At 33.8% G+C, this 26357-nt stretch overlaps 1 protein-coding gene across 4 annotated transcripts in view; it reads right to left on the minus strand.

Annotated features, from left to right (window-relative positions):
- The window catches only part of LOC145258892 (uncharacterized), a 381700-nt gene that overhangs the window by 64265 nt on the left and 291078 nt on the right, over positions 1-26357 (minus strand). For all 4 annotated transcript variants that reach the window (XR_013864110.1, XR_013864111.1, XM_080116649.1 and 1 more), the window contains 6 exons: positions 22062-22230; positions 21405-21515; positions 17810-17982; positions 10430-10528; positions 8353-8417; positions 1263-1400 (listed from right to left, as the gene is read on the minus strand). Coding sequence is in view for 2 of the 4 variants with exons in the window: in XM_080116649.1 (XP_079972775.1) it covers positions 1263-1400; positions 8353-8417; positions 10430-10528; positions 17810-17982; positions 21405-21515; positions 22062-22230 (755 nt within the window). In the remaining 2 variants the exon portion in view is untranslated. The remainder of the gene's footprint in view (positions 1-1262; positions 1401-8352; positions 8418-10429; positions 10529-17809; positions 17983-21404; positions 21516-22061; positions 22231-26357) is intronic.

Raw genomic sequence — 26357 nt, forward strand, 5'->3', positions numbered from 1 at the left:
TATAAGAAAACTAACTTTTCTATAGGGAGAAAATTGCTTATTCACCAAATATTCAGATACATTAGAGAAAAGTAATAGTCACATGAGTTATTTCCCTTTAAAATAAAGATTGAAAATACACTTAAAAACCAAATTTCTTTCTTTATCCGTTTGGGCAATTTCTATCATTGAAAGATTAAATTTATTTCAGCATAAATATTCAGGTAAAAGTAAAGATGGCGATTACCCCTCCCCCTCTCCCACCACTAGAAGGTGCAACATAAAAAGTCAGGATTCAAAACCCAGCATACAAGGCAAACATCGGCATTTCCCATGCGAGCAGCAATAAATTAACCCCTTCTCAAAGAATGGAAATAAATCCCAAAAGCGTAGACCTTCTACAACTGCACAGAACTGTGCCCCAGTAGGGGAGCCTCAGGCAAAAGCAATAACCTATTTGCAGCAGACACTACAATTTCTCTTATCATTTATCTGTGCCTAAAACTAAATGTAAATTCCATGAGCAAAGTTTGTTTATTAGAACTGCCGTTCTGTAGTACACAGTACTATGACTGTGTCCCAGTTGACTATAATATGGCTGTTTTAAAGTCTTACATGAATAAGTTCCTGTTAAACAGTCGTCTTAAATAAACAAATACTATCCAAGCTTCGCTATTATCACTCACCATGATGTTGTCTCACTGACCAATTGTTACTCAGTAACCCTTATCCTCGAGTGGCATTCTGGTTTTGATAAGTGATGACACCCTTCTCAGTAAAAACAAAAACAAAACAAAACAAAAGTCCTTCTCAAAGAGAGAAGGTAAAAGCCTGGGAGGGTGGACCTCATAGAACAGCACATAACCATAACTCAACTTTACAGAAAAAAGTAAGCAACCCTAAAATAACCCAGAATATCTAACTGATTGTCAGGGATGTATCCTTGACTCTTATGAAAAAACATATTGTTATTACAGCATTTGTTTTGTAAATAGCTGCTGAAAGCATAAAAGATTTTATTCTCTTTCAATCATAAACGTATTTACATTATGTTTCTTTAGTTTATTGTCCTCATCAACATTAATGTTTCTGCTATTTTTCAGACGATGTGTTCTCCTGCCTTCTGGTGTACGGTACAAAGGTAGTATCATGACTACTGATCATAAAATTTCATACAGAAATAACAAAAAAAAAAAAAAAAAAGAAAAAAAAAAAGTGTAATTCTGGAAAAAAGAAATGTGAAGGTTCAAAATGTCGAGAGAATAACAATATATCTCACTTACAATTCTGGGTTGCAGTGGGCTGGAATCTCTAGTCGCTTCTCAGACATAAGAAACTCTAGTAATTCTTGGCGTCCCATGTCTCCATAAGGAACACCACCAACAGTGATGATTTCCCAAAGTAGTACACCATAGGCCCATCTAGAAGGAAAGAAAACAAAAGCAGAAAGTTAAAAAAACAACAACAATCATTTTGGAATGAGGGGGGGGGTGCAGTAGGATATTTCTTTTTAGTCAATTGTCTTCCTATTTATATGTAATCTTCTATACTCCTATAAATTCGTTTTTCTTTTGTGTTAATTCATATTAAAAACCCTCTTTTCTATTTATTTAAAAAAAAATACAATTTTCTCATATATGAGTTATGGGATTGCATTCGCTAGCAAAAGATCTAGCTAATGTGCATATTCTTTTAAACATTCATCTTAATTAATTCCCTATTAGTTTTTTCGGTTTTCTTATGGGATGATCATCTTTAGTTAACTATTACGTGTAATTATATTCATGCAGATATTCTACATGATTTATATTTGCATAATATTTGCGTAAAAAGTTTACAGTAAAGACAAAATTGTTTCCATATATATTTATGTATACATATATATTTTTGTTTAATCTATCTATCTATATATCTATGAAAGTGAACGTGTCTGTGTGTGTGTGTGTGTGTCTGTGTGTGTGTCTGTGTGTGTACATTTCCCTATGCAATAACTTTGTCAATTTTATGTTTACAGACTCGAAATTTGATATACAGGGTACTGAGATTTGGAAAAATCTATATAATTCGTTTTCGGTCAGAAATTTGGCTATTAAGGGATCAAAGTTCAACGATTAAATCTTTGAGAACTCTACCAAACTCCTCCGACAATTTTGGGTCTAAACACTTGAAATTTTAGATATAGGTTCCTTGGACGTGGATCTAACTTAATAACTTGATTTGAGCCCAAAACAATAAATGTTAAGGGATCATAATAGGGGTCAAAGTTAAAAAAATTTTTTACCTCTGCTGTTTCTACTAAATTACTCAGACACTTTTTATTCTAAACATTTGAAATTTTACATAAAAGGTATTCAGAGATAGGGCAAGCTTTTTCATCAGTTTGGGGTCGAAAATATTTAGTTACCAATATATAAATGTATGTATGTATGTATGTATGTATGTATGCTTGCATGTCTGCCTAAAACTTTCGACAGAGACGACGGATTTTCACAAGATCAGTATCGTTTTGAAGTTCGACCTTTCAGACGACAAATATCGAAAAATTAGCTAAAAACATTAATATCTTCACCTTTAACTGCGCACTTTTCTACAGGGCTGGGGTCGCTTTTTCGCCGATATTTCTGAAAGTAATCCTCTCCTTTCTATTGTCTAGCCTTAATTTAAATCTACGTCACTTCCGGTTTGGCGTCAGATTTTTTCCCCCCTCATTCTTTTCGTCCTTCGTGGCATGGGTTCGAGCCTGCCTTTCTACTACCACTTTTTTTTTTTTTTTGTTCAACACACACATCCAAACACCCGGGCAACGCCGGGCTGAAATGCTAGTTATAAATATTTAAATTATTTTCAAATTATATTCTAAATACAGAGCACACATATTGATAAAGAAATCATTTCCAGCTGTTTCCAGGCGATGTTTATTTTTAGTTATACAATATAACACATTTTTTTAAACAGTGTCTTTCTTCAGAATATGATTTCTTGAGCATCTTGATTTGTACACAGAAAAAAAGCAATAACAATATCTGCAAAAAAAAAATGTTATCTTCAACCAAAATAAAATAAAAACTGCCAGTCTAGATTCAATGTTAAATACATCGTTAAGATGTGACATTATATGGATATCATAGTTCATATTAAGAAATATGGGTTAATAATTCAGAATCATGTTATTTTCTTACATACATACATACATACATACATACATACATACATACATACATACATGATGGCAGCAACTCGCTCTCGAGTATTACTTAATATATCTCTGGCTCAAATGACGCAAACATGAGCGGATCCAAGCTGTGGTGTCCCGAACACCTACCAGGCCAGACCAGACCTTGGAAGTTTCAGAGCCGTTATTGCCATTGACGCTCATATTTGCATCAGTCCTTATTGAATGTCCGTTTGCCATTTTAGGCTAAAGCCAAACTTTTTGTTATCGAGATACACACAGATTGTAAAATATGTATTCCATTGCATATCAAGTAATGCCTGTGCTTGAAGCTTTTTATAGTGGGGAAAAACTTTGTACTGAGACAATCCCACTCTCTAAACAACTGCCACATTGAACCAAAAAGAGCAAGTCAACATCATTGGAAGCAGCAGTCGCCGCAGGTTTTATATCAGGGTTTTCCTTCTCCTAGAGAGGTTGCCTTCACCATGACTTACGGGAGCCCTCTCCACCCACCATGCCATTTGATCCATGACTGGAGCTTAGGTTGCTGGGCACCAGAGCATACTCCACACGCCGGTGGGTCATGTATGCCACAGCTGACAGCGCCTAAGCTCCTCTGGAGGTTTCTGTCAGGATTACCTCACCCTTAGCCTTTGGTTAAAAAAACCTTGGCCAACAAGGCAGTGGAGGTCCAGTTATACGGCGCAGGACATACATACATACATATATATACACACACACACACACACACACACACACACACACACACACACACATATATATAGGTTTAATAAAGTATGTTGAAAAACATACATACATACATACATACATATGTATACATATGTATATATATATATATATATATATATATATATATATATATAGGTTTAATAAAGTATGTTGAGAAACACTTTAGCAAGAGTTAAACCCACATTTATTTTTTCAGAAAGTAAACAGATGTATGAGGAAATTTTGCCTGTAAAGTATTTAAATAAACTAAGTGTGAAAAGGATTATACTAGCAATATATATATATATATATATATATATATATATATATATATATATATATATATATATATATATATATATAAACGACCCCTATGTAAATCTGTTCAGTTAGTCATTTCTGTCAAATATGCTATAAGAAAACACTATTTTCGATTGATTTCATCGATTTTAATATTTAGTCCTGAAAAATATTTTATATTTTATTAGTCATAAATTAAGGAAAGTAGAGGCGCTTTCATCCTCACAGTCGTAAGTCCTGATACCGCTACCCAAATCACTGGGTATTAATTTTATAACAAATATTAATTCCTTAACAATACTTTATATTTTATTAGTTATGAATAAAGGGGAAGACGATTTTATCCACACAGAGTCCTGATATTGTTAAACAACTCATCATTTTATAACAGACAAATATATTTCACCAGTGTAAAAGAAGGATTTTCTTCTCTTCTTTCTTTCGTTGTATTAGGCTAATAGAAGGAAGGGAAGACAGAAATAATTACTTCCTTTCCCCCTTTTTGCTGCATCTGGCTGACAAGGAAAAAAGAAAGATAGACGAATGCAGCTCTCCTAGTTTAAGCGTCATTCAACTGCGAGATACGGAATTGAACAGGTGGCCTTACGATAAACATGTTGTACTTAAAGGCAGAGGTTACGAGTTCAAACCTCACTCGATAAGTATATTTTACTCTGATGTCCTAAAACAAAGTAAACATATCAAATGATGTGGCACAGTGAGGAATTAAGTCAAATTACATGTTAAAGGTTATGATTAATAAAAGCATCAAAAAGAAATGTCAGCCCTGTTTTGAAAATAACTAGGGTCGATGAATGCAGGAGTTTAAACCAGGTGAGATGTTGCATTTGACGCAGTGACAACTTTTCCCAACGAATGAGGATTGATATACAGAATTTGAAAGCTGAACACACTTGGAGTGAGCAGGGTGCCTGCCTACTGCAGGATAGTGTTGCATACGAGCGTGTCTCTTACAATGCATCTATAAAAGTCAACTCTGCATGTTTTCCCTGTATGCGAGTGTATAGTTGTTTTTATCAATCGCTTCTATTTTCTTTCCACTGTACTTTAATGATACCAAATACACATCTGAAATATGGCTGTGTTTATCAAATAAATGACAAATTATTTCGATCGACAACCGATGCATGTGGCAGAACGGAAAGAGAGATGGAGGAGTGGCAGCGACAGACTGATTTGTAACGTGTGTCATTTGTTTTTATTACGATTGTATAAGTCTGAATCTATTGTTCCTTTGTTTAGCATTAATTTTCCTGTCTTGCATCATAGGTCAGAATCTAGGTCGCTTTCTCTCGCTTGCACTTTTTCGTGAACCTGGCATTGTCCGGGAATTTTGTTAATTCAGTTCCATTATTTAAGAATAGAATTTTGTTAATTCAGTTCCATTATTTAAGAATAGAATTTTGTTAATTCAGTTCCATTATTTAAGAATAGAATTTTGTTAATTCAGTTCCATTATTTAAGAATAGAATTTTGTTAATTCAATTCCATTATTTAAGAATAGAATTTTGTTAATTCAGTTCCATTATTTAAGAATAGAATTTTGTTAATTCAGTTCCATTATTTAAGAATAGAATTTTGTTAATTCAGTTCCATTATTTAAGAATAGAATTTTGTTAATTCAGTTCCATTATTTAAGAATAGAAAGGATGGAATGACTGAGGAAGATTATTTTGAATTTCATTTCTTTTTTTTTTCTTTTTGTGAAAAGAATTTCAGTTTGTAGCTGACAATCGACTACAACGGGCCGAAGGTTTTGTGGCTGATGCAGTTGAAGATAGTTGACTGATAAAATGAAATGTTAAGAATAAATACTGATTTTCCTTTTCAGCTAGCAGACTCATCTTTTTTTCTCTAGCAGACTCATCTTTTTTTCTATTTGAAACCAAGACAACACTTATTCTGACAAAAACAGAGAAGTAATACGAAAAGACGCTTACCCTGTTGAGATTAATCGTTTCAATGTCAGTTTTGCGGGATTTTAAATTCACAAATGTACAATTATTTTCAAAACAACTGGCCAGAAATCATCCGACACTCGTGCCTCTCAAGATATAATCCGGATCATGTTTAGTGCTGAGTTACACAGAATATAACACAGATTGTTTTCCCACGCTACAAAATCTTGTTACAATTACAATATTAAGCAGTTTATTTCGTTTTTATTTTATTTTATTTTTTCTGCTAGTGCGTTATAGAAGAAAGGAATTGTTAACTGTTGTGGTGTGCCAACCCTACAGATAATAATGCACTCTTCTTCTTATTTTTCTATAAAGACTGGGATAATACGTCTCTCAACGTTAGCACACTGCTAATGTTCGAGTCTTGCACTCGTAGCAGTCGGACTGACGTATATCTGCACTTTTTATTGTATTTGCTTATCTGTTCAATATATTTTATTTCTCCTAATTACTCAGTTGTATTTTTTTATCGGACCCTTACGGGGCCGCAACATTAACCGACACTAAATGTTTTGATTGGTTGAACTAAATCACGTGGATTGAACAATTTAAAATAGCAGTTGTTTAGCAATTGGTATTTAGCAGCAGTAGCGCATAAGATGTCATGGCACATGTTCCTAATGTTGTGTTCTGCATTATCTACTGTAGAATCTATTTATATATAATATGCATTTGAGGACATACATTATTTTTACTAAATATTATTTGACTTTATTTTTTTGATATTTTAGAATCATCAATGTCAGTCCTTATAATTAAACAACCAATGAAGAATGGTACAGTTTTTTTTATTTATAAAGGTTGAATATAGTAATTTAGAAATAGAACCATCTTTAAAAGTTGATTGATCTTTCGTTTATAAAGTTCACAAAGAGTTTTAGTTTTTTAAGATGGAAATGTATCGCTATTATCAAAACGTAGAAGACAATTTAGCATTAGAACACCTTCATGTTTTTTATTAGTTAAAACATACCGTTGCTGGTAATCCTAGAGCAGGGGTCGGCAACTCATTCGACCCTGGTGATTGGATTATGTTATAAGATTTCAGCAACTTACATAGGGTAGGTGGCAAGGGTAAGATGGAGAGATCACTGTTAGAGAAATGAAATAGAAAGCCGACTCAGACAACATTGTCCTTTTAAAGCTGTCCCTACCTAATGTATGTCGCCGGTCGGACAGTGCAATTGGCCTTCAATGTTTGTTTTAAGTTTTTAAAATTTTTCATGCAGAAATGGAAGTGAGTTTTGGTCGTGTTTTTGTGGTCATAGTATTCAACTTCTGCTGGTGTAGTGAGAAAAGGCCATTTTATGAGAAATGGTAAAAGAAAATCGCTTAATCAGAGAAAATAGCTAATTAACCTCTAATATTTGAACACCTAGCTTCCAAGATCTCAATCATTTGGACTATTATGTATGGAGCATAGTTGAGAAAAAAATTGATAACGCTAAGTAATGACTAACGTTCCCATAGGAGATTCATAATTCAGACACAGTGATCGCAGCTGAAAGAGATTTTAATGAATAAAACTACAAAACAATTATCCTTAAAAACGTCTTTTTTTTAGTAAGAAAGCATCAACATCTGTTTCTAAGAGTGATTTTGTGCATATACATTGCACATCGTGTACGATCTAAATATAACAACTAGTGTTGGTACGATTAATCGGAATCGAAATCATGAATCGGAAATATCGGAAATTTAGTCGTATCAGAATTGGTATCAGAATCGGAAAAATTTGTACCTATTTTTGATGACGAAAAAGCTTCTTTTATTTATTTATTGTTTGTTTGTTTGAACTTAATTTTCCATTGTTGATACTAATGATAAAAAGATCAATATTTATTGATTTTAAACTATCACTAACACTGAAATCTATATATCCCCACAAAAAATGCATTTTTATGTTTGCGAAAGTATATTTTTTTTACACTAAGTTAAGCAAAAACAACTCTATAGCTAAATCTTTAGAAATTTTTACAAAGAATCAGAATTGAAGTCGGTAATTGTATCGGAATTTGAAATTTAGATCAGAATTGGTAATTGTATTGTGAAAAATATTGGAACCGTCCCATCACTAATAACAACAGAGTCAAGTGCTGTATAAAATCTAAATCTTGGAATCCATTACAAATTTATACGGTTCATAAAAAATTTTACAAAATATCTTTTAAGGGAAACTCCACTCACAGATCACTCATAGTACTTGACCAGCCTGTCTTGAGGGTTTCAATAGCTTGCCATTTATATTCATCCTGTAATAAAAAAAAGAGAGAAAAGAAAAATAGTTTCCAATTATACATTGTATAAGCGTTATTCATGAATATTCCAAACTTATACACCATAATAAGTCATAAAACATCTACCTTTTTCGATGTAGCCAAACAGAAACAGTGGGGGTGGGTGGGGGGTTATGATAACGTTTTCAGTCTTGTATGCCAGTAAATGGGAGGGGACCATTTAAGAAATGGAAATGTGTTCGGGTGGATTTAATTTTGTAATTAATTAATTTTTAGGAGAATAGAAAGTAAACCTTGGGTTTACTTTCGGCAACCTTGTAAAATCTTACTTTCCTTATTTTGTCCTTTAATCCTCACATTCCATGAACGATGTTTTTGACAAAGTGGGAAGAATTTCTATTTTATGGTCGGAATCTATCCATCTAACACTTCTCGTTGGTTAGTTTTTGATTTTGAAGTGTTTTTTTTTTCAGCTCTTACATTAAGTGGCTTCATACATTGTCTGGAGCGATTTCCATCAAAAACGAAGTCACACAGATAAATAGTGAATGAAAGTAGGAAATGATGATACACTCGATATAAAGAAATGATAATTTGATTGACAACATCCTTTTTTTCTTCTCTGCAATCTTTCTTTCACAGACGTATTGTTGTTAGTCTCAGTCTTTATTTATAATAACATTATGGCACATGTTCTCCAGAATTGTCTGATCTATTTCCTGCTTCGTTTGTTCCAGCTTGTTGGTCTAGTGGTCTCCATCAATTCACTATTTTTATACCTCATTGTAATACAATTTCTTATTCTAAGAACTGCAAGTTTGTGGAACTCTTCTTGCTGATTGTTTTCCTCCTATTTATAGCTTTGGTCATTTCAAGACTAAGATCTGTCTTTACAATGATCATCTTTCGTTTTTTTTTTTTTTTTAGCTCTTTACGCCAAGTGGCTTCACATCTTGTTTGAAGTGATTTCTATTAAAACATATAAATAAATAAATCATTTTAACATTTTATAATGATAATTATTTTGTTGGAATTTGGGAGTTTCTCATTTTATGATACAAGTTGAGTTACTTTCGACTCTGTCCTTAGAAAGCGAAATTTTACTTCCATTTGATTTTGCGGATTTCTATACTTAGTCCGATTATTTCAATACTTTATCTGATTTGGTTCAATAGTTGTATCAGTACGAAAATTTTCGTACTGATACAACTATTGAACCAAATGATTTATTGTTCGGCATGTTCCGACAGTATACGTAAACAGGTAAAAAACAAAAACAAAAAAAACCCGAGTCAAAACGAACCAGCGTCTAAATCAAAATGAGGCGAATTTGCAACATGAAAAAAATAAAAAAAATAAAATAAAATAAAAATAATAATGAAAGAAAAAGTATGCACCATATATTAATTTTTATAACAATTTATTTCATTTTTGGGAAACGAAAATCAATGAAATATTCTCAGATAGGTGCGCCTCAGGCGATTAGCAATGAACTAAACTCTTCCCAAAGGGATAAGGCAAAGCCTGGGAGGGTGGACTACCTAAAACTGCACAGAGCCAGAGACATATCTCAGTGAAGAGAGAACAAGTCACTTCAACAATGGCCTGCTGGTTTTGATGCCGGCATAGAAATCACAAAATTTACGATGTGTATAGATGTTACACTTATTTATAAAGAGAAAATGGTAGAGGAAAGAGTCGTGTGAAAAATACGAGTTTTAGAAATGTATAGAACATAAAAAGAGAGGTAAGCAATGAGGGAGGGGGGGTAGAAGGTAGGACGTGAGGTAAAAAAGAGGAAGTACAGAAATGCTTGGATGATAAAGAGATGTAAATTACAGATGAAATATTAAGGATTTTAAAAGGATAAACTTAATATAAGAATATCCTAGTTTTAACAAAGTTACATACTTAAGTTCATAGAAATTATACTGGAGATTTAGACAAATGATTCAATCTTTTCTTTTTTTTGGGGGGGGAGGGAGGTTAAAAGTTAATCACATAAAGTATCTTATGATATTACATACCTTAAGGACGGCTGGTTTTGTTAAGCCAAATCCTCCAATTTTCGCCCGAAGTATTTCGTCTAGGTAAATATTTTGTGCGCAGAGATTACCATGGATTGTCTGAAAGAGAAATAATATGAAAGACATTACTTCGGTGATATTTAATAGAATGTAATTTACGGTAAAAAATAAAAGAAGCTCAACAACTGTAGAGATTATAACTTACATGGTGCAATATCATTATGAACTAGTTGTAAATACCACTGTTGTCTGAAAGTGTATTTATTTACAATTTGTTTTGTCTGATAGTGTATTTATTTACAATTTGTTTTGTCTGATAGTGTATTTATTTACAATTTGTTTTGTCTGATAGTGTATTTATTTACAATTTGTTTTGTCTGATAGCGTATTTATTTACAATTTGTTTTGTTTGATAGTGTATTTATTTACAATTTGTTTTGTTTGATAGTGTATTTATTTACAATTTGTTTTGTGTGATAGTGTATTTATTTACAATTTGTTTTGTCTGATAATGTATTTATTTACAATTTGTTTTGTCTGATAGTGTATTTATTTACAATTTGTTTTGTCTGATAGTGTATTTATTTACAATTTGTTTTTTCTGATAGTGTATTTATTTACAATTTGTTTTTTTCTGATAGTGTATTTATTTACAATTTGTTTTGTTTGATAGTGTATTTATTTACAATTTGTTTTTTTCTGATAGTGTATTTATTTACAATTTGTTTTGTCTGAAAGTGTATTTATTTACAATTTGTTTTGTCTGATAGTGTATTTATTTACAATTTGTTTTGTCTGATAGTGTATTTATTTACAATTTGTTTTGTCTGATAGTGTATTTATTTACAATTTGTTTTTTCTGATAGTGTATTTATTTACAATTTGTTTTTTCTGATAGTGTATTTATTTACAATTTGTTTTGTTTGATAGTGTATTTATTTACAATTTGATTTGTGTGATAGTGTATTTATTTACAATTTGTTTTGTTTGATAGTGTATTTATTTACAATTTGTTTTGTTTGATAGTGTATTTATTTACAATTTGTTTTGTCTGATAGTGTATTTATTTACAATTTGTTTTGTCTGATAGTGTATTTATTTACAATTTGTTATTGCGTACTTACTGTAACAGAATGAAGACGCGCGCATGGCGTCTATATGCACATACCGAACCGTGTGGGAAATGACGGCACGATAAGAAAAAAGAAAAAGACTATAAAAAAGAGGCCAAAGAGAAGGAGCACGATGACATTTTATTCGGTAAAAGTACCTGGAAATAAATGTTGTTACAAAAAAAAAGGAGTAAAGTTATTACTTGTCCTATGTTCCTTGTGATGTACTCTGCTACGACGTGTTGGATCCCAGGTGTCTACACGTTTATGCGTGTGTAAAAAGTGCACCATGTTACACTTACGTGTCATGCTGAAATTAGTATAAATTCCAAAAAGTAAGAAAAATGATCCAGTAGATGATGTGCTGGAAATATTTTAAATAAGCATAAATATCGACCCAGATATTTTGATTAAAGATGGCGGTACGAATGATATAGTTGACATTATCGATTGCAGTTACCTCTCCCTGAATCTTGTGAACTCTTCACTACTAAAACATACATTAAAGCTCAATACATAGCTAAACTCGAATTTTACTTGTAATTATTTTCCTACTTAGTACTTTTTCGTAATTTTTGGAATTTTTATTTATTTAAAATTTTTTTTTATTACATTTTCACCCCAAACAAGGCACATTGCCACTTTGGTGTAGGGGGCTACTACCAGGGACATAATCTACAGGGGTACTACGTAGGTAGTGGGGCAGTAAGATGTCGATTCACGTTACACTTGAACTTCTGCATGTCAGTACAGTTGGGGAAGCAGGGAGCCGGAATGCAATTCCAAAGTTTAGTGGTTTGGGGGAAGAAACTACTGGAGAAGAAGGCTCTCTTACATCTCGGGATCTCTACTGTGTAGTGGTGGGATTTAGCTGCTTGCCAGATTTGTTGAGGGTATTTACGTCGTGGGGGAACGAGTGCTTGCAGTTCATCAGAGCATTCACCATTAAAATACTTCTAGAACAGGCAGAGGAATGCAACATTTCGTCGGTGGGACTGAGGCTGAAGCCTAGATGACAGTTCAGGACTTATCAGGTTGGAGACTCTCTTTTGAACCTTGTCTAGGAGCGAGAGACTAGAAGCAGATGCACCAGCCCAAATATGACAACAATACTCCATACATGGGCGAATGGTGGCCTTATAGAGGTACAGGATACTTTCGAGCGTTAGTGGCTTTCTAGCACGGTAGAGAGAGCCTACCTTATTTGCAGCGGCCCTGGCAATGCTCTCAATGTAATTTTTCCAACTCATGTTTCCTGTGAACGTTAGGCCGAGGAGTTTAAAAGAAGTACTTTCAGATAATGAATCTTTGGCCATTGCTATTGGTGGTATAAAAGGTTTCTTGTGATTATTGAAGAAAACCAGTTTAGCCTTGGCAGCATTGAATGTGACCATTAATTTTTGTCCTCATTCCACTACAAATTGGAGGTCATCCTCTAGTGTTTCTGCCATTTCCTTAGATATGGGTCCATTTTTTTCCTGTCATGCCTGTTATAGAGTGTGGTCTCATCAGCATATATACCCATCTCAGAGGCAAGTTTGTTGGGGAGGTCATTTATGAATATTAGGAATAATAAAGGTCCAAGGAAAGACCCCTGAGACACTCCCGCATTTATATCATATTGTTTAGATGTACAACCGTCGAGGACAACCTGGATTTTTCTCTTATCTAAGAAGGATTTAATTGTGTTAAGTATTCGTCCAATGATACCGTATGATCTGATTTTCCTAAGAAGACCTTCATGCCATACCCTGTCAAAAGCCTTAGACATATCTAGAGCTACCGCTCTACTCCTGCTTTGTCCAGTGAATGGTATGGTATACCAATTTATACCAATTTTCGCATGACATGTAATTGTAACAGGTTGGGGCCCTGTGGTAACAATGAATCAAGTATGTTAGCTAGATTAAATATGTAGTTTGCATAGCTAAACATAAAGAATGTCAGAAAGCCAGTTTTGGAAACAAAAAGATAAATATTTGATAAATGAATTTAAAACAATAAACGATGACATCGGCACTATCTGCAAACGTCAAATATAACACAATTGGAGTTTTGGAACAGCAATATAGGTTAACGGACCGATCGGGGTAGATTGGAATTAAAGAACAAAGAAAAGAGATTTTAGATATAGCAACAAAAATTTGGAGAATTAGAATCAGTCAGAGTCAGAAAATGGAAACGTTGTACGATCCAATAATGTAATTAACATCAGTGTGTAGATTGCGTCATTTGGAGAAATTACTTTAGAATGAGACTCAATCCAACAAAAAGTGTATCTGTGGAAGACGAAAATAAAGTTACATTAAACTTGTAGAAGATCTTGTCTTGGTGTTGCTTCATATGCAACCAAGTTTGAAAGATCTTTGTTTCAGCATCCACAAGACGAGTGTAAATTAACGATCAAGAGTGATGGCGGTAAGACTGTCGTCTTAAGTGAATGTTACTATTATTTAAAACAAAATGCTTTTCATCAATTTTCATCCCAAACAAGGCACAGAGCTACTTTGAAGTAGGGGGCTACTATCGGGGACATAATTTGCAAGGACATTATGAAGGGAGATGAGTAGCAAGATGTTTGTTCACATTACACTTGAAGTTCTGCATGTCAGTACAGTTGGGAAAGCAGAATCCCGGAAGGGAGTTCCAAAGTCTAGCAGTTCTGTGGAAGAAACTATTGGAGTAAAAGGCTTTCTCACACCTAGGGATCTCTACTGTGAAGGGGTTGAACTTAGCTGCTTGTTGGGTTTGTCGGGGGTAGTCACGTCGAGGAGGTACAAGTGCTTGTAATTTGTCAGAGCATTCACAATTAAAGTACTTGTAGAACAGGCAGAGGGATGCAATATTTCGTCAGTGGGACAGAGGCTGAAGCCTAGATGACAGTTCAGGACCTATCAGGTTGGCGACTCTCTTTTGTATCCTGTCCAGGAGTGAGAGACAAGCAGCAGATGCACCAGCCCAGATGTGACAACGGTACTCCATACATGAGCGAATGGTGGCCTTATTGAGGTGCAGGATACTTTCAAGCAAAGTAGCTTTCTAGCACGGTAGAGAGAGCTCACTTTCTTCGCAGCAGCCTTGGCAATGCTCTCAATGTATCTATTCCAGTTGGGATGTAAACGTTAGGCCGAGGAGTTTAAAGAATGTACTCTCAGATAATGTGTTCTTGGCCATTGCTATTTGTGTTAGAGAAGGTTTCTTATAATTATTGAAGGAAACAAGCTTATTCTTGGCAGCATTGAATGTAATCGTCCATTTTTGTCCCCATTCCACTACAGATTGGAGGTCATCCTCTAGTGTTTCTGCCATTTCCTTGGATATGTGCTTATTTGTTTTCCTCTCATGCCTGTTATAGAGAGTGGTGTCATCAGCAAATATACCCATCTCCAAAACAATTTTATCAGGGAGATCATTTATGAATATCAGGAATAATAGAGGTCCAAGGATAGACCCTTGAGATACTCCCGCATTTACATCATATTGTTTAGATGCACGACCGTCGAGGACAACTTGGATTTTTCTCTTACTTAAGAAGGATTTAATTACATTATGTATTTTCCAGTGATACCATATGATCTAATTTTCCTTAGAAGACCATCGTGCCATACCCTGTCAAAAGCCTTAGATACATCGAGGGCTACCGCTCTACCCTCCCCTGTTTTGTCCAGTGAACGGTATATACGTTCAGAGATTACAGTTAAGATATCTGCTGTGAAACGGGCTTGCCTAAATCCCTAGTGTTTATCAGTCAGGAATTTTGCAGCTGACTAGGGCTTGATTAATATTTTGGCGAAAAGCAGGAGAAGGCTAATGGTCCGATACTTTAATGGGCCAGTTCTTTCAGAATTCTTGAAGACTGGTACCACAGAAGTGGTTTTCTAGCAGTCAGCAAAGCAAGATTTATTAAGGCATTTATTGTAAAGTTTGGAGAGAACTGGAGCAACCTCAGCGGAGTATTTTTTTAATAGCACAGCCGGGATGAGATCTGGTCCACATGCTTTTGAGGTGCCTAGGTTTTTTACGATACCATGTACTTGAGAAGAGGTGATTTTCAAATCGTCTAGTGTGGCGTCTGTCCGCAAAGGAAAGTCAGGGAGGGAGTGGTATGCCGGGTCCAGTGTGGAGTTTGAGGACAACCATCTGGTAAGCAGGTTAGCCATGTCAGTTGCCGTGCAAGCAACCTCATGATTGTTTGATAGTAGGGGAATCGTTGACTGTCCATTATTTTCTACACTGTGTAGATTTTCCAAAAATCACGGGTTCCTAATTTCTGTGCTGTGAGCTGTTTTTTATGTTATACATACACGTAATAAGCAAACATTGACGCGTCACTCTAAGACACAGATAAGTTTATAAATAGACAATCATATGTACATCTATGACGACTACGCGATTTTATACATACATGAAAGCACACAACATTTATGGTCCTATCACATGTCGTTGTATTGTAGAGACAGAAAGGGTTGATATGCCTAAATAACATAACGACGTATTAATGTTTTCACCTGCAATGCGTTGGTTTAAAAATCACCAATATAAACATCCTTCTTCGTTAAGCAGATACAAATAACAAACCAAACGTAAGATGCGGTCTCAGCCGAGATTGAACTCACTACACGAGTTTGTAGTGTAATTCAAATCTTGCCGTAGCAAGACTTGATGCTTCGTCAGGGCTATCTAGCATGGTTAAGAGAGGCCCATCTACCCCCGACAGAAGGATAGACCGCGCCAGTTTCCTAACCTGGTATTTTACCTCGCGGTACACACAGCGCCTCACCTTCCCAAATAGTCACTCATCTGGTACTGGCCATGCTCAACGTTGTTTAACTTCGGTTTTCTGGCGAGAACCGATGTGTCAACGTGATTGTGCTGATACAAGAGCGTTATATATGTGTAATCAACGCACAGTGAGGCAATATTTACACCCTCCCCACACACTTTTCTATAACTCATACTTTTTGATCGTTGCTAGAATTTTTTTTCGGTTTATTGTTCCTGTCGATATTTAAAAGAATTTCCCATTTATTTGTTAATCATTTCAATATTTGGGTTATTGGTTAAATAATTTTTACACGTATTATATATTGTTTCAATATTTTTAGCATATTTGGGTGATTCTATTTTTTAACCCTGTATGATAAGAACGAACCAATCAAATGCCAGAACTGCTTTATAAAATGATTCCTTGTTGAATTCTTCAGAATTATCTTTTCCATGTCAAAAACCACTACATTTCTGCAAATGGTAACTGAATTAATTTTTTGCCTGGAAAACTGGTTGGTTGGTTGGTTGTTTTTGTTTTACGGCATATCAACCCTTTTCGGATTATTTAATGCCGAACCCAAAGATTTTGAAGAAAAATTTTTTAATACACTATATTTGTTGTTTTCATGTCGGTTTCTATTTAACCCATAGTTGGAACCCTAACAGGTGCTACCACTCCGGGTCAGAGTGGACCTGGGAGCAATGGCAATTAAAGGGTGGCTCCACACTCCCTAAAGCCAACAAGCCTGGGCCTTACCATTGAATATAGTTTAAGGTCATATCCAGGACCCCCATTGAGGGACTTTTACCCTCTCAGGGGGGGGGGCAGTCGGTATTCTAATGCCCAACCGAGAGGGCCGCCTGGAAAACTGGATTTATGCTCTCATTCTTTTTTGCTTAAAATCACATTGTTCTAATTAAACAACTCTCTCTCTCTCTCTCTCTCTCTCTCTCTCTATATATATATATATATATATATATATATATATATATATATATATATATATATATATATATATTAGGTAAATCGCTCGAAACAAGGCATGAAGCCATTTGATGCAAGGAGCTAATTAGAACTAAACATGATTATATATAAGAGAAAAAACGAGAGACATGCACATACAAATATGTATATAAAGAGAGAGAGAGAGAGAGAGAGAGAGAGAGAGAGAAGAAAAGAGAAGAAGAAGAGAAAAAATATATATAAAGGAAGATAAAGAAGGAGATACACATATATAATGAGAGATAGAAAGATATACATACTAATATATATGGGGAGAGAGAGAGTGTGTGTGTGTGTGTGTGTGTGTGTGTGAGAGAGAGAGAGAGAGAGAGAGAGAGAGAGAGAGAGAGAGAGATCATTTAATTTAAAATGTAGCAAGATTATTCACCATCCATGTTGCAGATTTTTCAACAATTCAAATGACGATCATCATGGTCAGTACTGAAAAAGGATAATTTCCAAGTGGCAAAAGAAAGCAAAGATTTGTTATTGTTATACCTGATGGTTGGACAAATAGAGCAATCCACAGGCGACTTCAGCAGCGATGTACAACAGCTTCACTTGGAAGAAAACCAGTACATTCGGTTCTTTGTCAGAACCTTTACGCATTTTCAACAAGTAGGAGCGCAAGTCTCCACTTTCAGCATAATCCAACGCTATATAATGACGTTCTGTAAAGAAAAAGAATGACATCAAAGATGAATAAACTATCTTTACAAGATCATAAGAGGATAGGATATTGACGTGGTCGTATATAGCACCTCCCACACAAAAACCTCTAACATTTTTGTTATCTATATAATGAAGTAAAGCTGGTCTATTTCTTGAATTTTGCCATCGATAGTTTTGAATCTGACAAATCGATATTTGCTTCTGACTAGCCAATTTTCTTTTTTTTTATCTTTTCACTTTCGATTCAATTTTTTAAAATGCTTATTTCGGCTAGAAAGAGTCTTACAATAGAGGCTTTTTTTCACTAATCATCTATGCTTCAATAGTTGCTTATGGCATCTAATATGAATAGAGATTTTGTTTATCTATCCATCCATCACATTTTTTTAAATGTAATAAATACATTGCAGACTTTCTTGCACTGCAGATTTGCTAATGGTTATATCTCATAGGATTAGTGAATCTCTTGACAAAGGCTTCCTTTCAAGGGCAATTGCTCTTGACATATTAAAGGCCTTAATCAAGGTATGGCATAAAGGCCTACTTCACAAGATTTCCAGCTATGGTATAACTGGAAATATTCTCTCTATCATTAAATCATTTCTCTCTGATAGGCTCATAAGAGTAGTGGTTGATGGACAAAAATCAGAGGCCCAGAGTATTAATGCTGGAGTCCCTCAAGGGTCAATCCTGGGCCCAACTCTCTTCCTGATCTATATCAATGACCTCCCTAAACACATACTTAAATCATTCGTTGACATCTATGCTGATGACACGACCATCTACGGCAACACATCAAAGGCTGTAAATGACAAAGCTCTCTCTGATTCTCTCTCCTCTGATCTCGAGCACGTGATTCAGTGTGGGAAGACGTGGCTGGTTACCTTTAATGCATCTATAAAACCAAACTCCTATCCTTACATCATCAACGCTCTGATCCCCATCTGGCATCAATTGAAATGGATGGCTCTCGTCTAGGAGAAGCCCCATGTTTTGACAAGCTTCTGGGCTTGACCTTCACTCCTGATCTGAAATGGAACACGTACATCAAGTCTGTTTCCAAGGTCGCTGGAAAGATGGTGGGATCCTTCTACCACTCCAGAAGATATCTCACTACTGACGCGATTCTCTATCTATATAAAAGCCAAGTACGTTCAAGATGGAATACTGCTGTAATATCTGGGCAGGAGCTGCTAAAAACAGCCTATCCTGCCTTAACAGAGTACAAAATAGACTTTGTGGCTTAGTGGGGGATGCCCTTTTCTCTTCTCTGCAACCTCTCTCCCACAGAAGAGACGTTGACAGCTTATCTTTGTTTTATCGTTATTTCCATGGCAGGTGCTCGTCTGAACTCCGATCTCTGGTCCCCCCTTGCCAATCTTTTACGAAAAACACCCGTCTAGCTGAATCCACTGTCAAAAACTTTCCCCACTCTTTATCTATGCCTAAATCAAAACGTAGATTCCATGAACAAAGCTTCTTTCTTAGAACTGCACGCCTGTGGAACTCTGTTCCGTCTGCCTGCTTCCCACCTGACTACAACCTGAATGTCTTAAAGTCCAACATAAACAAATACCTGATGTACCGCCCCCTGTAGTAGACACTTTATTAAATCTCCACACTAACGTACTGTACTTACAATAACTCTTATCCCTGAGTGGCTTCCGGGCCTTGATAAATGGTGACCACCTTGTAAAAAAAAAAAATGTAGAATATTGAATTAATAGTAAATAATAAATACCCCCAAAATAAACCCGACACCATGACCTGAAGTTAAAACTGAAACGAGATCTTCAGCCTGACCTATTTGGATTTTCTTATAAAAAAAAGCTTAAAAAATTATTTAAACCTAATAATAATAGCTTTGGGCAACGTCATATATTGTTTTTATGCACTTTTTGCCTCGAGAAGTTGCCCAGATGATTGCGAACTATTGTATATTTAAAGATCAGCAATGAACCGAAACAATTGTATGCGAATAATGATAATAAAACTGTAACTCTTTTTAAATAAACATAATAATGTGTGCTTCTTTCTGATGAAGCGGTACAGTAACACACACACACACACACACACACACACACACACACACACACACACACACACACACACACACACGTATGTATATATATATATGTACATAGATACATATATATGTATCTATGTGCATATATATATATATATGTGTCTATATATGTATATATATGTCTCTCTCTCTCTCTCTCTCTCTCTCTCTCTCTCTCTCTCTATATATATATATATATATATATATATATATATATATATATATATATATATATATATATATAGTATTCATCCAGAAGAAGTCTTGAAATAAATACGAAACATTGATGAACACATAACATGGTTTGTTCTTTTTTATTTTTCGACATGTGTGTATATATATATATATATATATATATATATATATATATATATATATATATATATATATATGTGTGTGTGTGTGTCTGTGTGTGGTGTGTGTGAGTGTAAACTGTGTCAATCGCTTTATTGCAGATTAGTAAAATATCAATATTTCACTAAATAATAAGTTTTCATAATTAGACTTTGTATTTTTCCCTAAAACCACATTTTAAGAGACCTGCAATAAAGCGATGAACAGTGGAAATTCCTTGATAAAGAATAAAATACCATGCCTTCGTGAATATCGCATGAATGTGAATAAAATTCTGGAAAATAACTAACCTAAAAGCAGTCCTTTGATAATACAATTTAAATTTTTTTGTGATGTATATTTAGTGAAATATTGATATTTTAGTAATCTGCAATAAAGCGGTTGACACAGTGTATATATATATATATATATATATATATATATATATATGACTACTTTATTTAATCATATAAAACTAATATACGAAAGTATAAATTTATGCGTAAACTTTAAGCATTTACTTGAACAGTGCTCAATACGTAGGTAGAGCTTTTTTTTTTTTTTTTTTTACAAAGGCATCACCACATTATCAAGGCCCAGAGGCCACTCAAGGATAAGGGTTAAAGAGTGTACAGTAGAAATTGGTCAATATAGTAATCATTAATAATGAAAATTTGGTAAATTTAATAACTTATATGGAACGGCTCATCAAGAACTTATTTACTTTAGACTTGAACACAACCATATTGTAGTAACTAGTAGCTAGGTAGTAAGTTATAAAAATATACATAGCAATTAAGCTACACAGAATATTCCGCGTTTCATCCATGCTATGCATAAACCTGACGAATTCTAGCATGGATGAAACGCGGAATATTCTGTGTAGCTTAATTGCCATATATATTTTTATAACTTATATATATATATATACACTGGTGGACAGTGGGAAAAATTCTCGGTGTCAGTGTGGGTGGTGATGCCAGAAAAAAAAATGTTGAGGAATGCCAATTTAATTTATCTTACCTTCTGTGACGGCGTCTGTAATGAAACTGAGGATATTAGGATGTTGTCCAAGTGCTTCAGCCATGGCTTTGGCTTCTTTCAAATCTCCCCTTTCATCATCTGATAATCCATCTAAAAAAAAAAAAAAAAAATGAAAAACAATTAAGTGATATTAATAATAACGACAAATATAATTTAAAAAGAAACAACAACAAATAAATGAAATAAGCTTGAAACGAAGTAATGCTTGGGCTAAGTTTTAGAATTACTGTAATACGAATATCAGGTTTAACATAAAATTAATAGGGAACAACTTCAACCAGTATGCATGTGAGAAAAAATTTACTAAATGTAATATATAGCGTAAACAAAATAATTTAGAATTCATTAGATTGAGCTAACAAGTCACACGAATTCTACGTTGTGTGTCCATAATTAGAAAGATGTCAAACTATCGTTTCTGTTTCTGAAGTGACGTCAATGAAGAGTTCTTATAATGGGAGATAATTTATAACTATTACAACGGAAATAACCCATAACAATTACACAGAACATTGAAAGGATTTTTTTATAATCAGTTTGTCACGTGACTTTCTTTTGAGCAAATTATTATAAGATAATAATAATAATAATAATAATAATAATAATAATAATAATAATAATAATAATAAAGATTACCTCTAACGATGAGCAGTGCCACTTCTGTGGTGTTATCCCAACTGCTTAAACTACGAGCCTTCCAGATGTCACCAAAATAACCAGTTGTCAGTTTACGGTCAGTAATGCCGACAACTAAGTTTCCAATTGTAATCAGTTGATGTTTCGATTGAGGGCTGATCAACTCTTGCTGTAAACAAAAATGGAATCTCATCGTTAGTTTGTAGATTTAGAAAAAATATTGATGTTTTTGATAGAAAACTGAAGAATGTTAGTATAACTTGAATTCATGAACATAATTGGATTAAACCCGCAAATCATTGAACTGTGTTCGCATATTAACACTTAACTGCAAATAGATTTCACTGAAGTATGATAGTAAAAACGGTAGGATTTTTGATGAGCAGTTTTCACGTAATGTGAAATCGGACGAATGGACCTTTCAGCAAATTACCATAAGTACCTTTAAAAATAATTCTGCCATTAATAAAACGATTCATGTTTTTAAATAGTCCAGGTTTTGGCATGAGTAATAGTCAGGTTTTAACATGTGTTATGGTCCAATTTGGACATGAATTAAATCCAATTCTTAACATCGGTTATGGTACAATTATCATCACGGTTAATAGTTCAATTTTTTTTACATGGGTATTCCAATACATAGAAATTCTTAAACTCCTGGTGCCACCAAAAATTAGAATATTAGCCATACCAAAAATAGGACCATTGACCTACCTGTTGCTTAGCTGGATTCTGTATATATGCGTATCTTGTATTACATGTAGGATTGTGTATTATTTAGTGATTATAATGTTCCTCTTTTCTTGTACGTATGGCTCGTGTCTTTTTAGTGTTTAATAAACGTATGTGTTTTGTATAGATGATCTAAACGTATGTGTTATATATTATTGTGTGCCAGAAATGGGACTACGTTCCATGTCCCAAATTGGACTATCACACATGCAAAAAATTAGACCATTACCCATTTCCTCTCAAATTGACCATTGCCCGTGTCATAAATTGGACTATTTGCCCATGCCAAACATTGGATTATTAGCCATGCCAAAATTGGACCATTACCCATTCAAAAAATTAGTCTACTAACCATGCCAAAAATTGGACCATTACTCATGCCAAAATTTAGATTGTAACTCATGCAAAAAATTGGAATATTATTCATGCAAAATATTGAACTATTAAAAAAAAAATAAAGCATTGTTTTTATGGTGATTACGTAACAGTAATCATGGACAATTACAAAGAAATATACTGATATGCGATCTTCTAAATTTATTTTAAAAGGTTTTGTAGTATCGGTAAAATCAGTTTCACTATCATTCCCTGTATTAAAAAAATGTGTTAATTCATTATGAAACGAACCCTGATTTACAGGTCATAAAAGCAAGTACGCTTGTGCATATTTTAGTATTACTCTTTGCCCTGGAACAACAACAACAACAACAACAACAAAAGTATGAATAAAACGTAAATATGTCTTATGCGTTTCTATTTTTTTTTGTCTTTATGACATGTAAGTCAGAGTTAACTTTTTTTGCAATGGATTAACACTGGAAACAAAAATATTTTTAAGATGGGGAAATTAAAAAAAAAATGTAGTTTTCAGTAATCGTGATATTTAGTGCCTAATGGATATTAAAGAAAGTATTGGAAAAAAAAATTACCAACAAAATCTTTAGATAAGTAATTGATTTCAGGTTCCGCTACTATTACAAATGGTGCTAAGTATGAAGAATTTCTACACTTGATTAACTACCATATCTTTATTACCGCAAACATACTTGGCAGTTAATTAATTTATAACTAAAACGGTGTTTTAATTAATTAATTTATTTATTTATAGTAAAGTCCCTTTTAAAAATAAATAGTCTCTTTCTTTCCGCAAAGTTGTCAGATAAATATCCTTCAAATAAATAAAACCGGATCATTTGTATAACCGAACATGGCTCTTTTTTTTTCTTTGAATCAGACTGATAAAAGGTTGGTTGGTTGTTTTTGTTTTACGGCATATCAACCCTTTTCGGGTTATTTAATGCCGAATCCAAAGATTTTGAAGAAAATTTTTTTAAATAGAATATATTTGTTGTTTTCACGTCAGTTTCTATTCAACCCATAGTTGGGACCCTAACAGGTACTACCACTCCGGGTCAGAGTGGACCTGGGAGCAATGGTAATTAAAGGGTGGCTCCACACTCCCCAAAGCCCACGAGCTGGGGACTCACCACTGGATATAGTTTAAGGTCATATCCAGGACCCCCATTGAGGGACTTTTACCCTCTGCAGGGAGGCAGTCGGCATATTCTAATTCCCCACCGACACAGATAAAAGGATTGGTTCAAAATGCTTTACTTTTAGTGCTTTATTGTGTTTAGGCAATCATTTTGATGTCAAAAAAGAAACAGACTTCCTTGGAATTATATTATTTCAATTGTATCTAGAGATTACATGCAAGTTATGAATTAGTATAAAGAGTTCAAGTTAAAATTTCTATTATGGTGTTGTTTAGATTTAACTCAGTATCATTAATTAAGATATATAGTGATAAATATTGTTTTTGATTGAAAAAAGAATTCACCAAGTTCACAAAACAGACTAATTTGACTGACAGTAGTTTATTTGCAACTATTTATTTTCATACTTTTACATTGTCATACCTTGTAAGACTACTGTTAAAAAATACGAAAATATTTTGAAATAAAATCGGCAATTTCTTACAGAAAATATATGAAACAAAACATTTTATTTTAAAAATAAAATATATTTTAACAAAAAGAATAATAAGAACCCCCTAAAATTTATTGCACAAATGCTCCTTTCCTTTCGATGACTCTTAAACTTGTAAAAGTATGATGTTAGAATTGCAATTTTAGCATCTGGTTAGTTGCTTGCAGCAAATTTAACTGCCTGCCAGAGATCACGCTTGCTGTTGAATTACTTTTCATTAGAATAAATATCTCCTTTGAGGATGTTCCACGTGTTCTCAATAGGATTCAAGTCATAGTTATTTGAAGGCCAGTCCATATGAGAATCTTCAACTAACCGATTTTCTTTCAACCAGCACTTAATAAACTTTGATGCATGTTTTCGTGCGTTGTCTTGCATAAACATCATAGATGTATGCTTTTCTAAGCCATTCAAAGACATATTCTTCTAGAAATTCGCAGTAACTTTTGGAATTCATTTTAACGCTGTCTGTCACTTTAAATGAACTCAGCTCATGAGTCCACCATCGCATTATTGGTGTTTAAAAATTGCCTTGAATCATGTTGCTTGCAAACTTATCCTCGAGCCTATCCATCAGGCCCATCAAGGGTGATCCTTGATTCGTCTCTAAATAGCACTTTACTGGAATCAGTTTTAATGTATATTTTTTGCCCATTACAATCTTCTTTCCTTATATTTTTTGTTAAAATGAGTTTCTTTATTCGATTTTTTTTTTTTACATCAGCAAACTTTCTTAATGCTTCACACTTTCTTTCACAAAGGAGCTCCAGCAACCTCAAATATGAACGCACATGACGCATTTGCATTTCTTATTAATTCTATACAGATATATGATAGATCTCGCTTGGTTAAATTCCTGAGTTCAGTCTGAAACATTTTTTCTTGGTTGTATTCCCATTTGATATATTTTCTTGATTTTTCGATGATCCATTTTCAAATCCTTAGAATTTTGAAGCAAAGAATTTCCTTGGCTAATTTCTTGATTACAACAGAACTCCGGGATACAATAGCCCTAGGATACAGGATGTGGAATACGATGTTTTCAGGCCCCTGGTTATGGTATTTGCTCTGCCTTACGGTGTTATTTATAATGTTATTTGATTATATATATGTGTGTATTATATACTGTACTGTATTTTGTTACTATCCCGGGGTTCTACTGTATATAATTTTTTTTTCATTCATTTTTAGTTCTTTTTATACGAACCATAATTACTAAAATTCTAATTCTTGCACACAATCTCTTGATTGTATAGCAAACCACAATAATTACTGAAAAAAATACTAAATATCGATTTGAAATTAAAAATTGGGACTTAATTGCTTTTATGTTTACTTGCTATACATAATAGTAGAAATTATTTCGTTGCATAACACATATCTATGAATTTTACATAGAATATTTGATAATATCTCTTTTGTATATAATCTATAGACACTGTTTACATGGGTTTAATCCAAAGCCGTTCATGAAACATTTTAGAAATATTGCGAAGAACCTAAAGAGTGTTAGTTAAAGAAGAAGTGAATTCTTAAAAAAAAAAAATATGATCGTTTCTTTACATATATTGTTTT

The sequence above is a fragment of the Euprymna scolopes genome, chromosome 3 (genome assembly GCF_053919585.1).
Source record: "Euprymna scolopes isolate OS-2025 chromosome 3, ASM5391958v1, whole genome shotgun sequence".
In the NCBI taxonomy this organism is placed as follows: Eukaryota; Metazoa; Mollusca; class Cephalopoda; order Sepiida; family Sepiolidae; genus Euprymna; species Euprymna scolopes.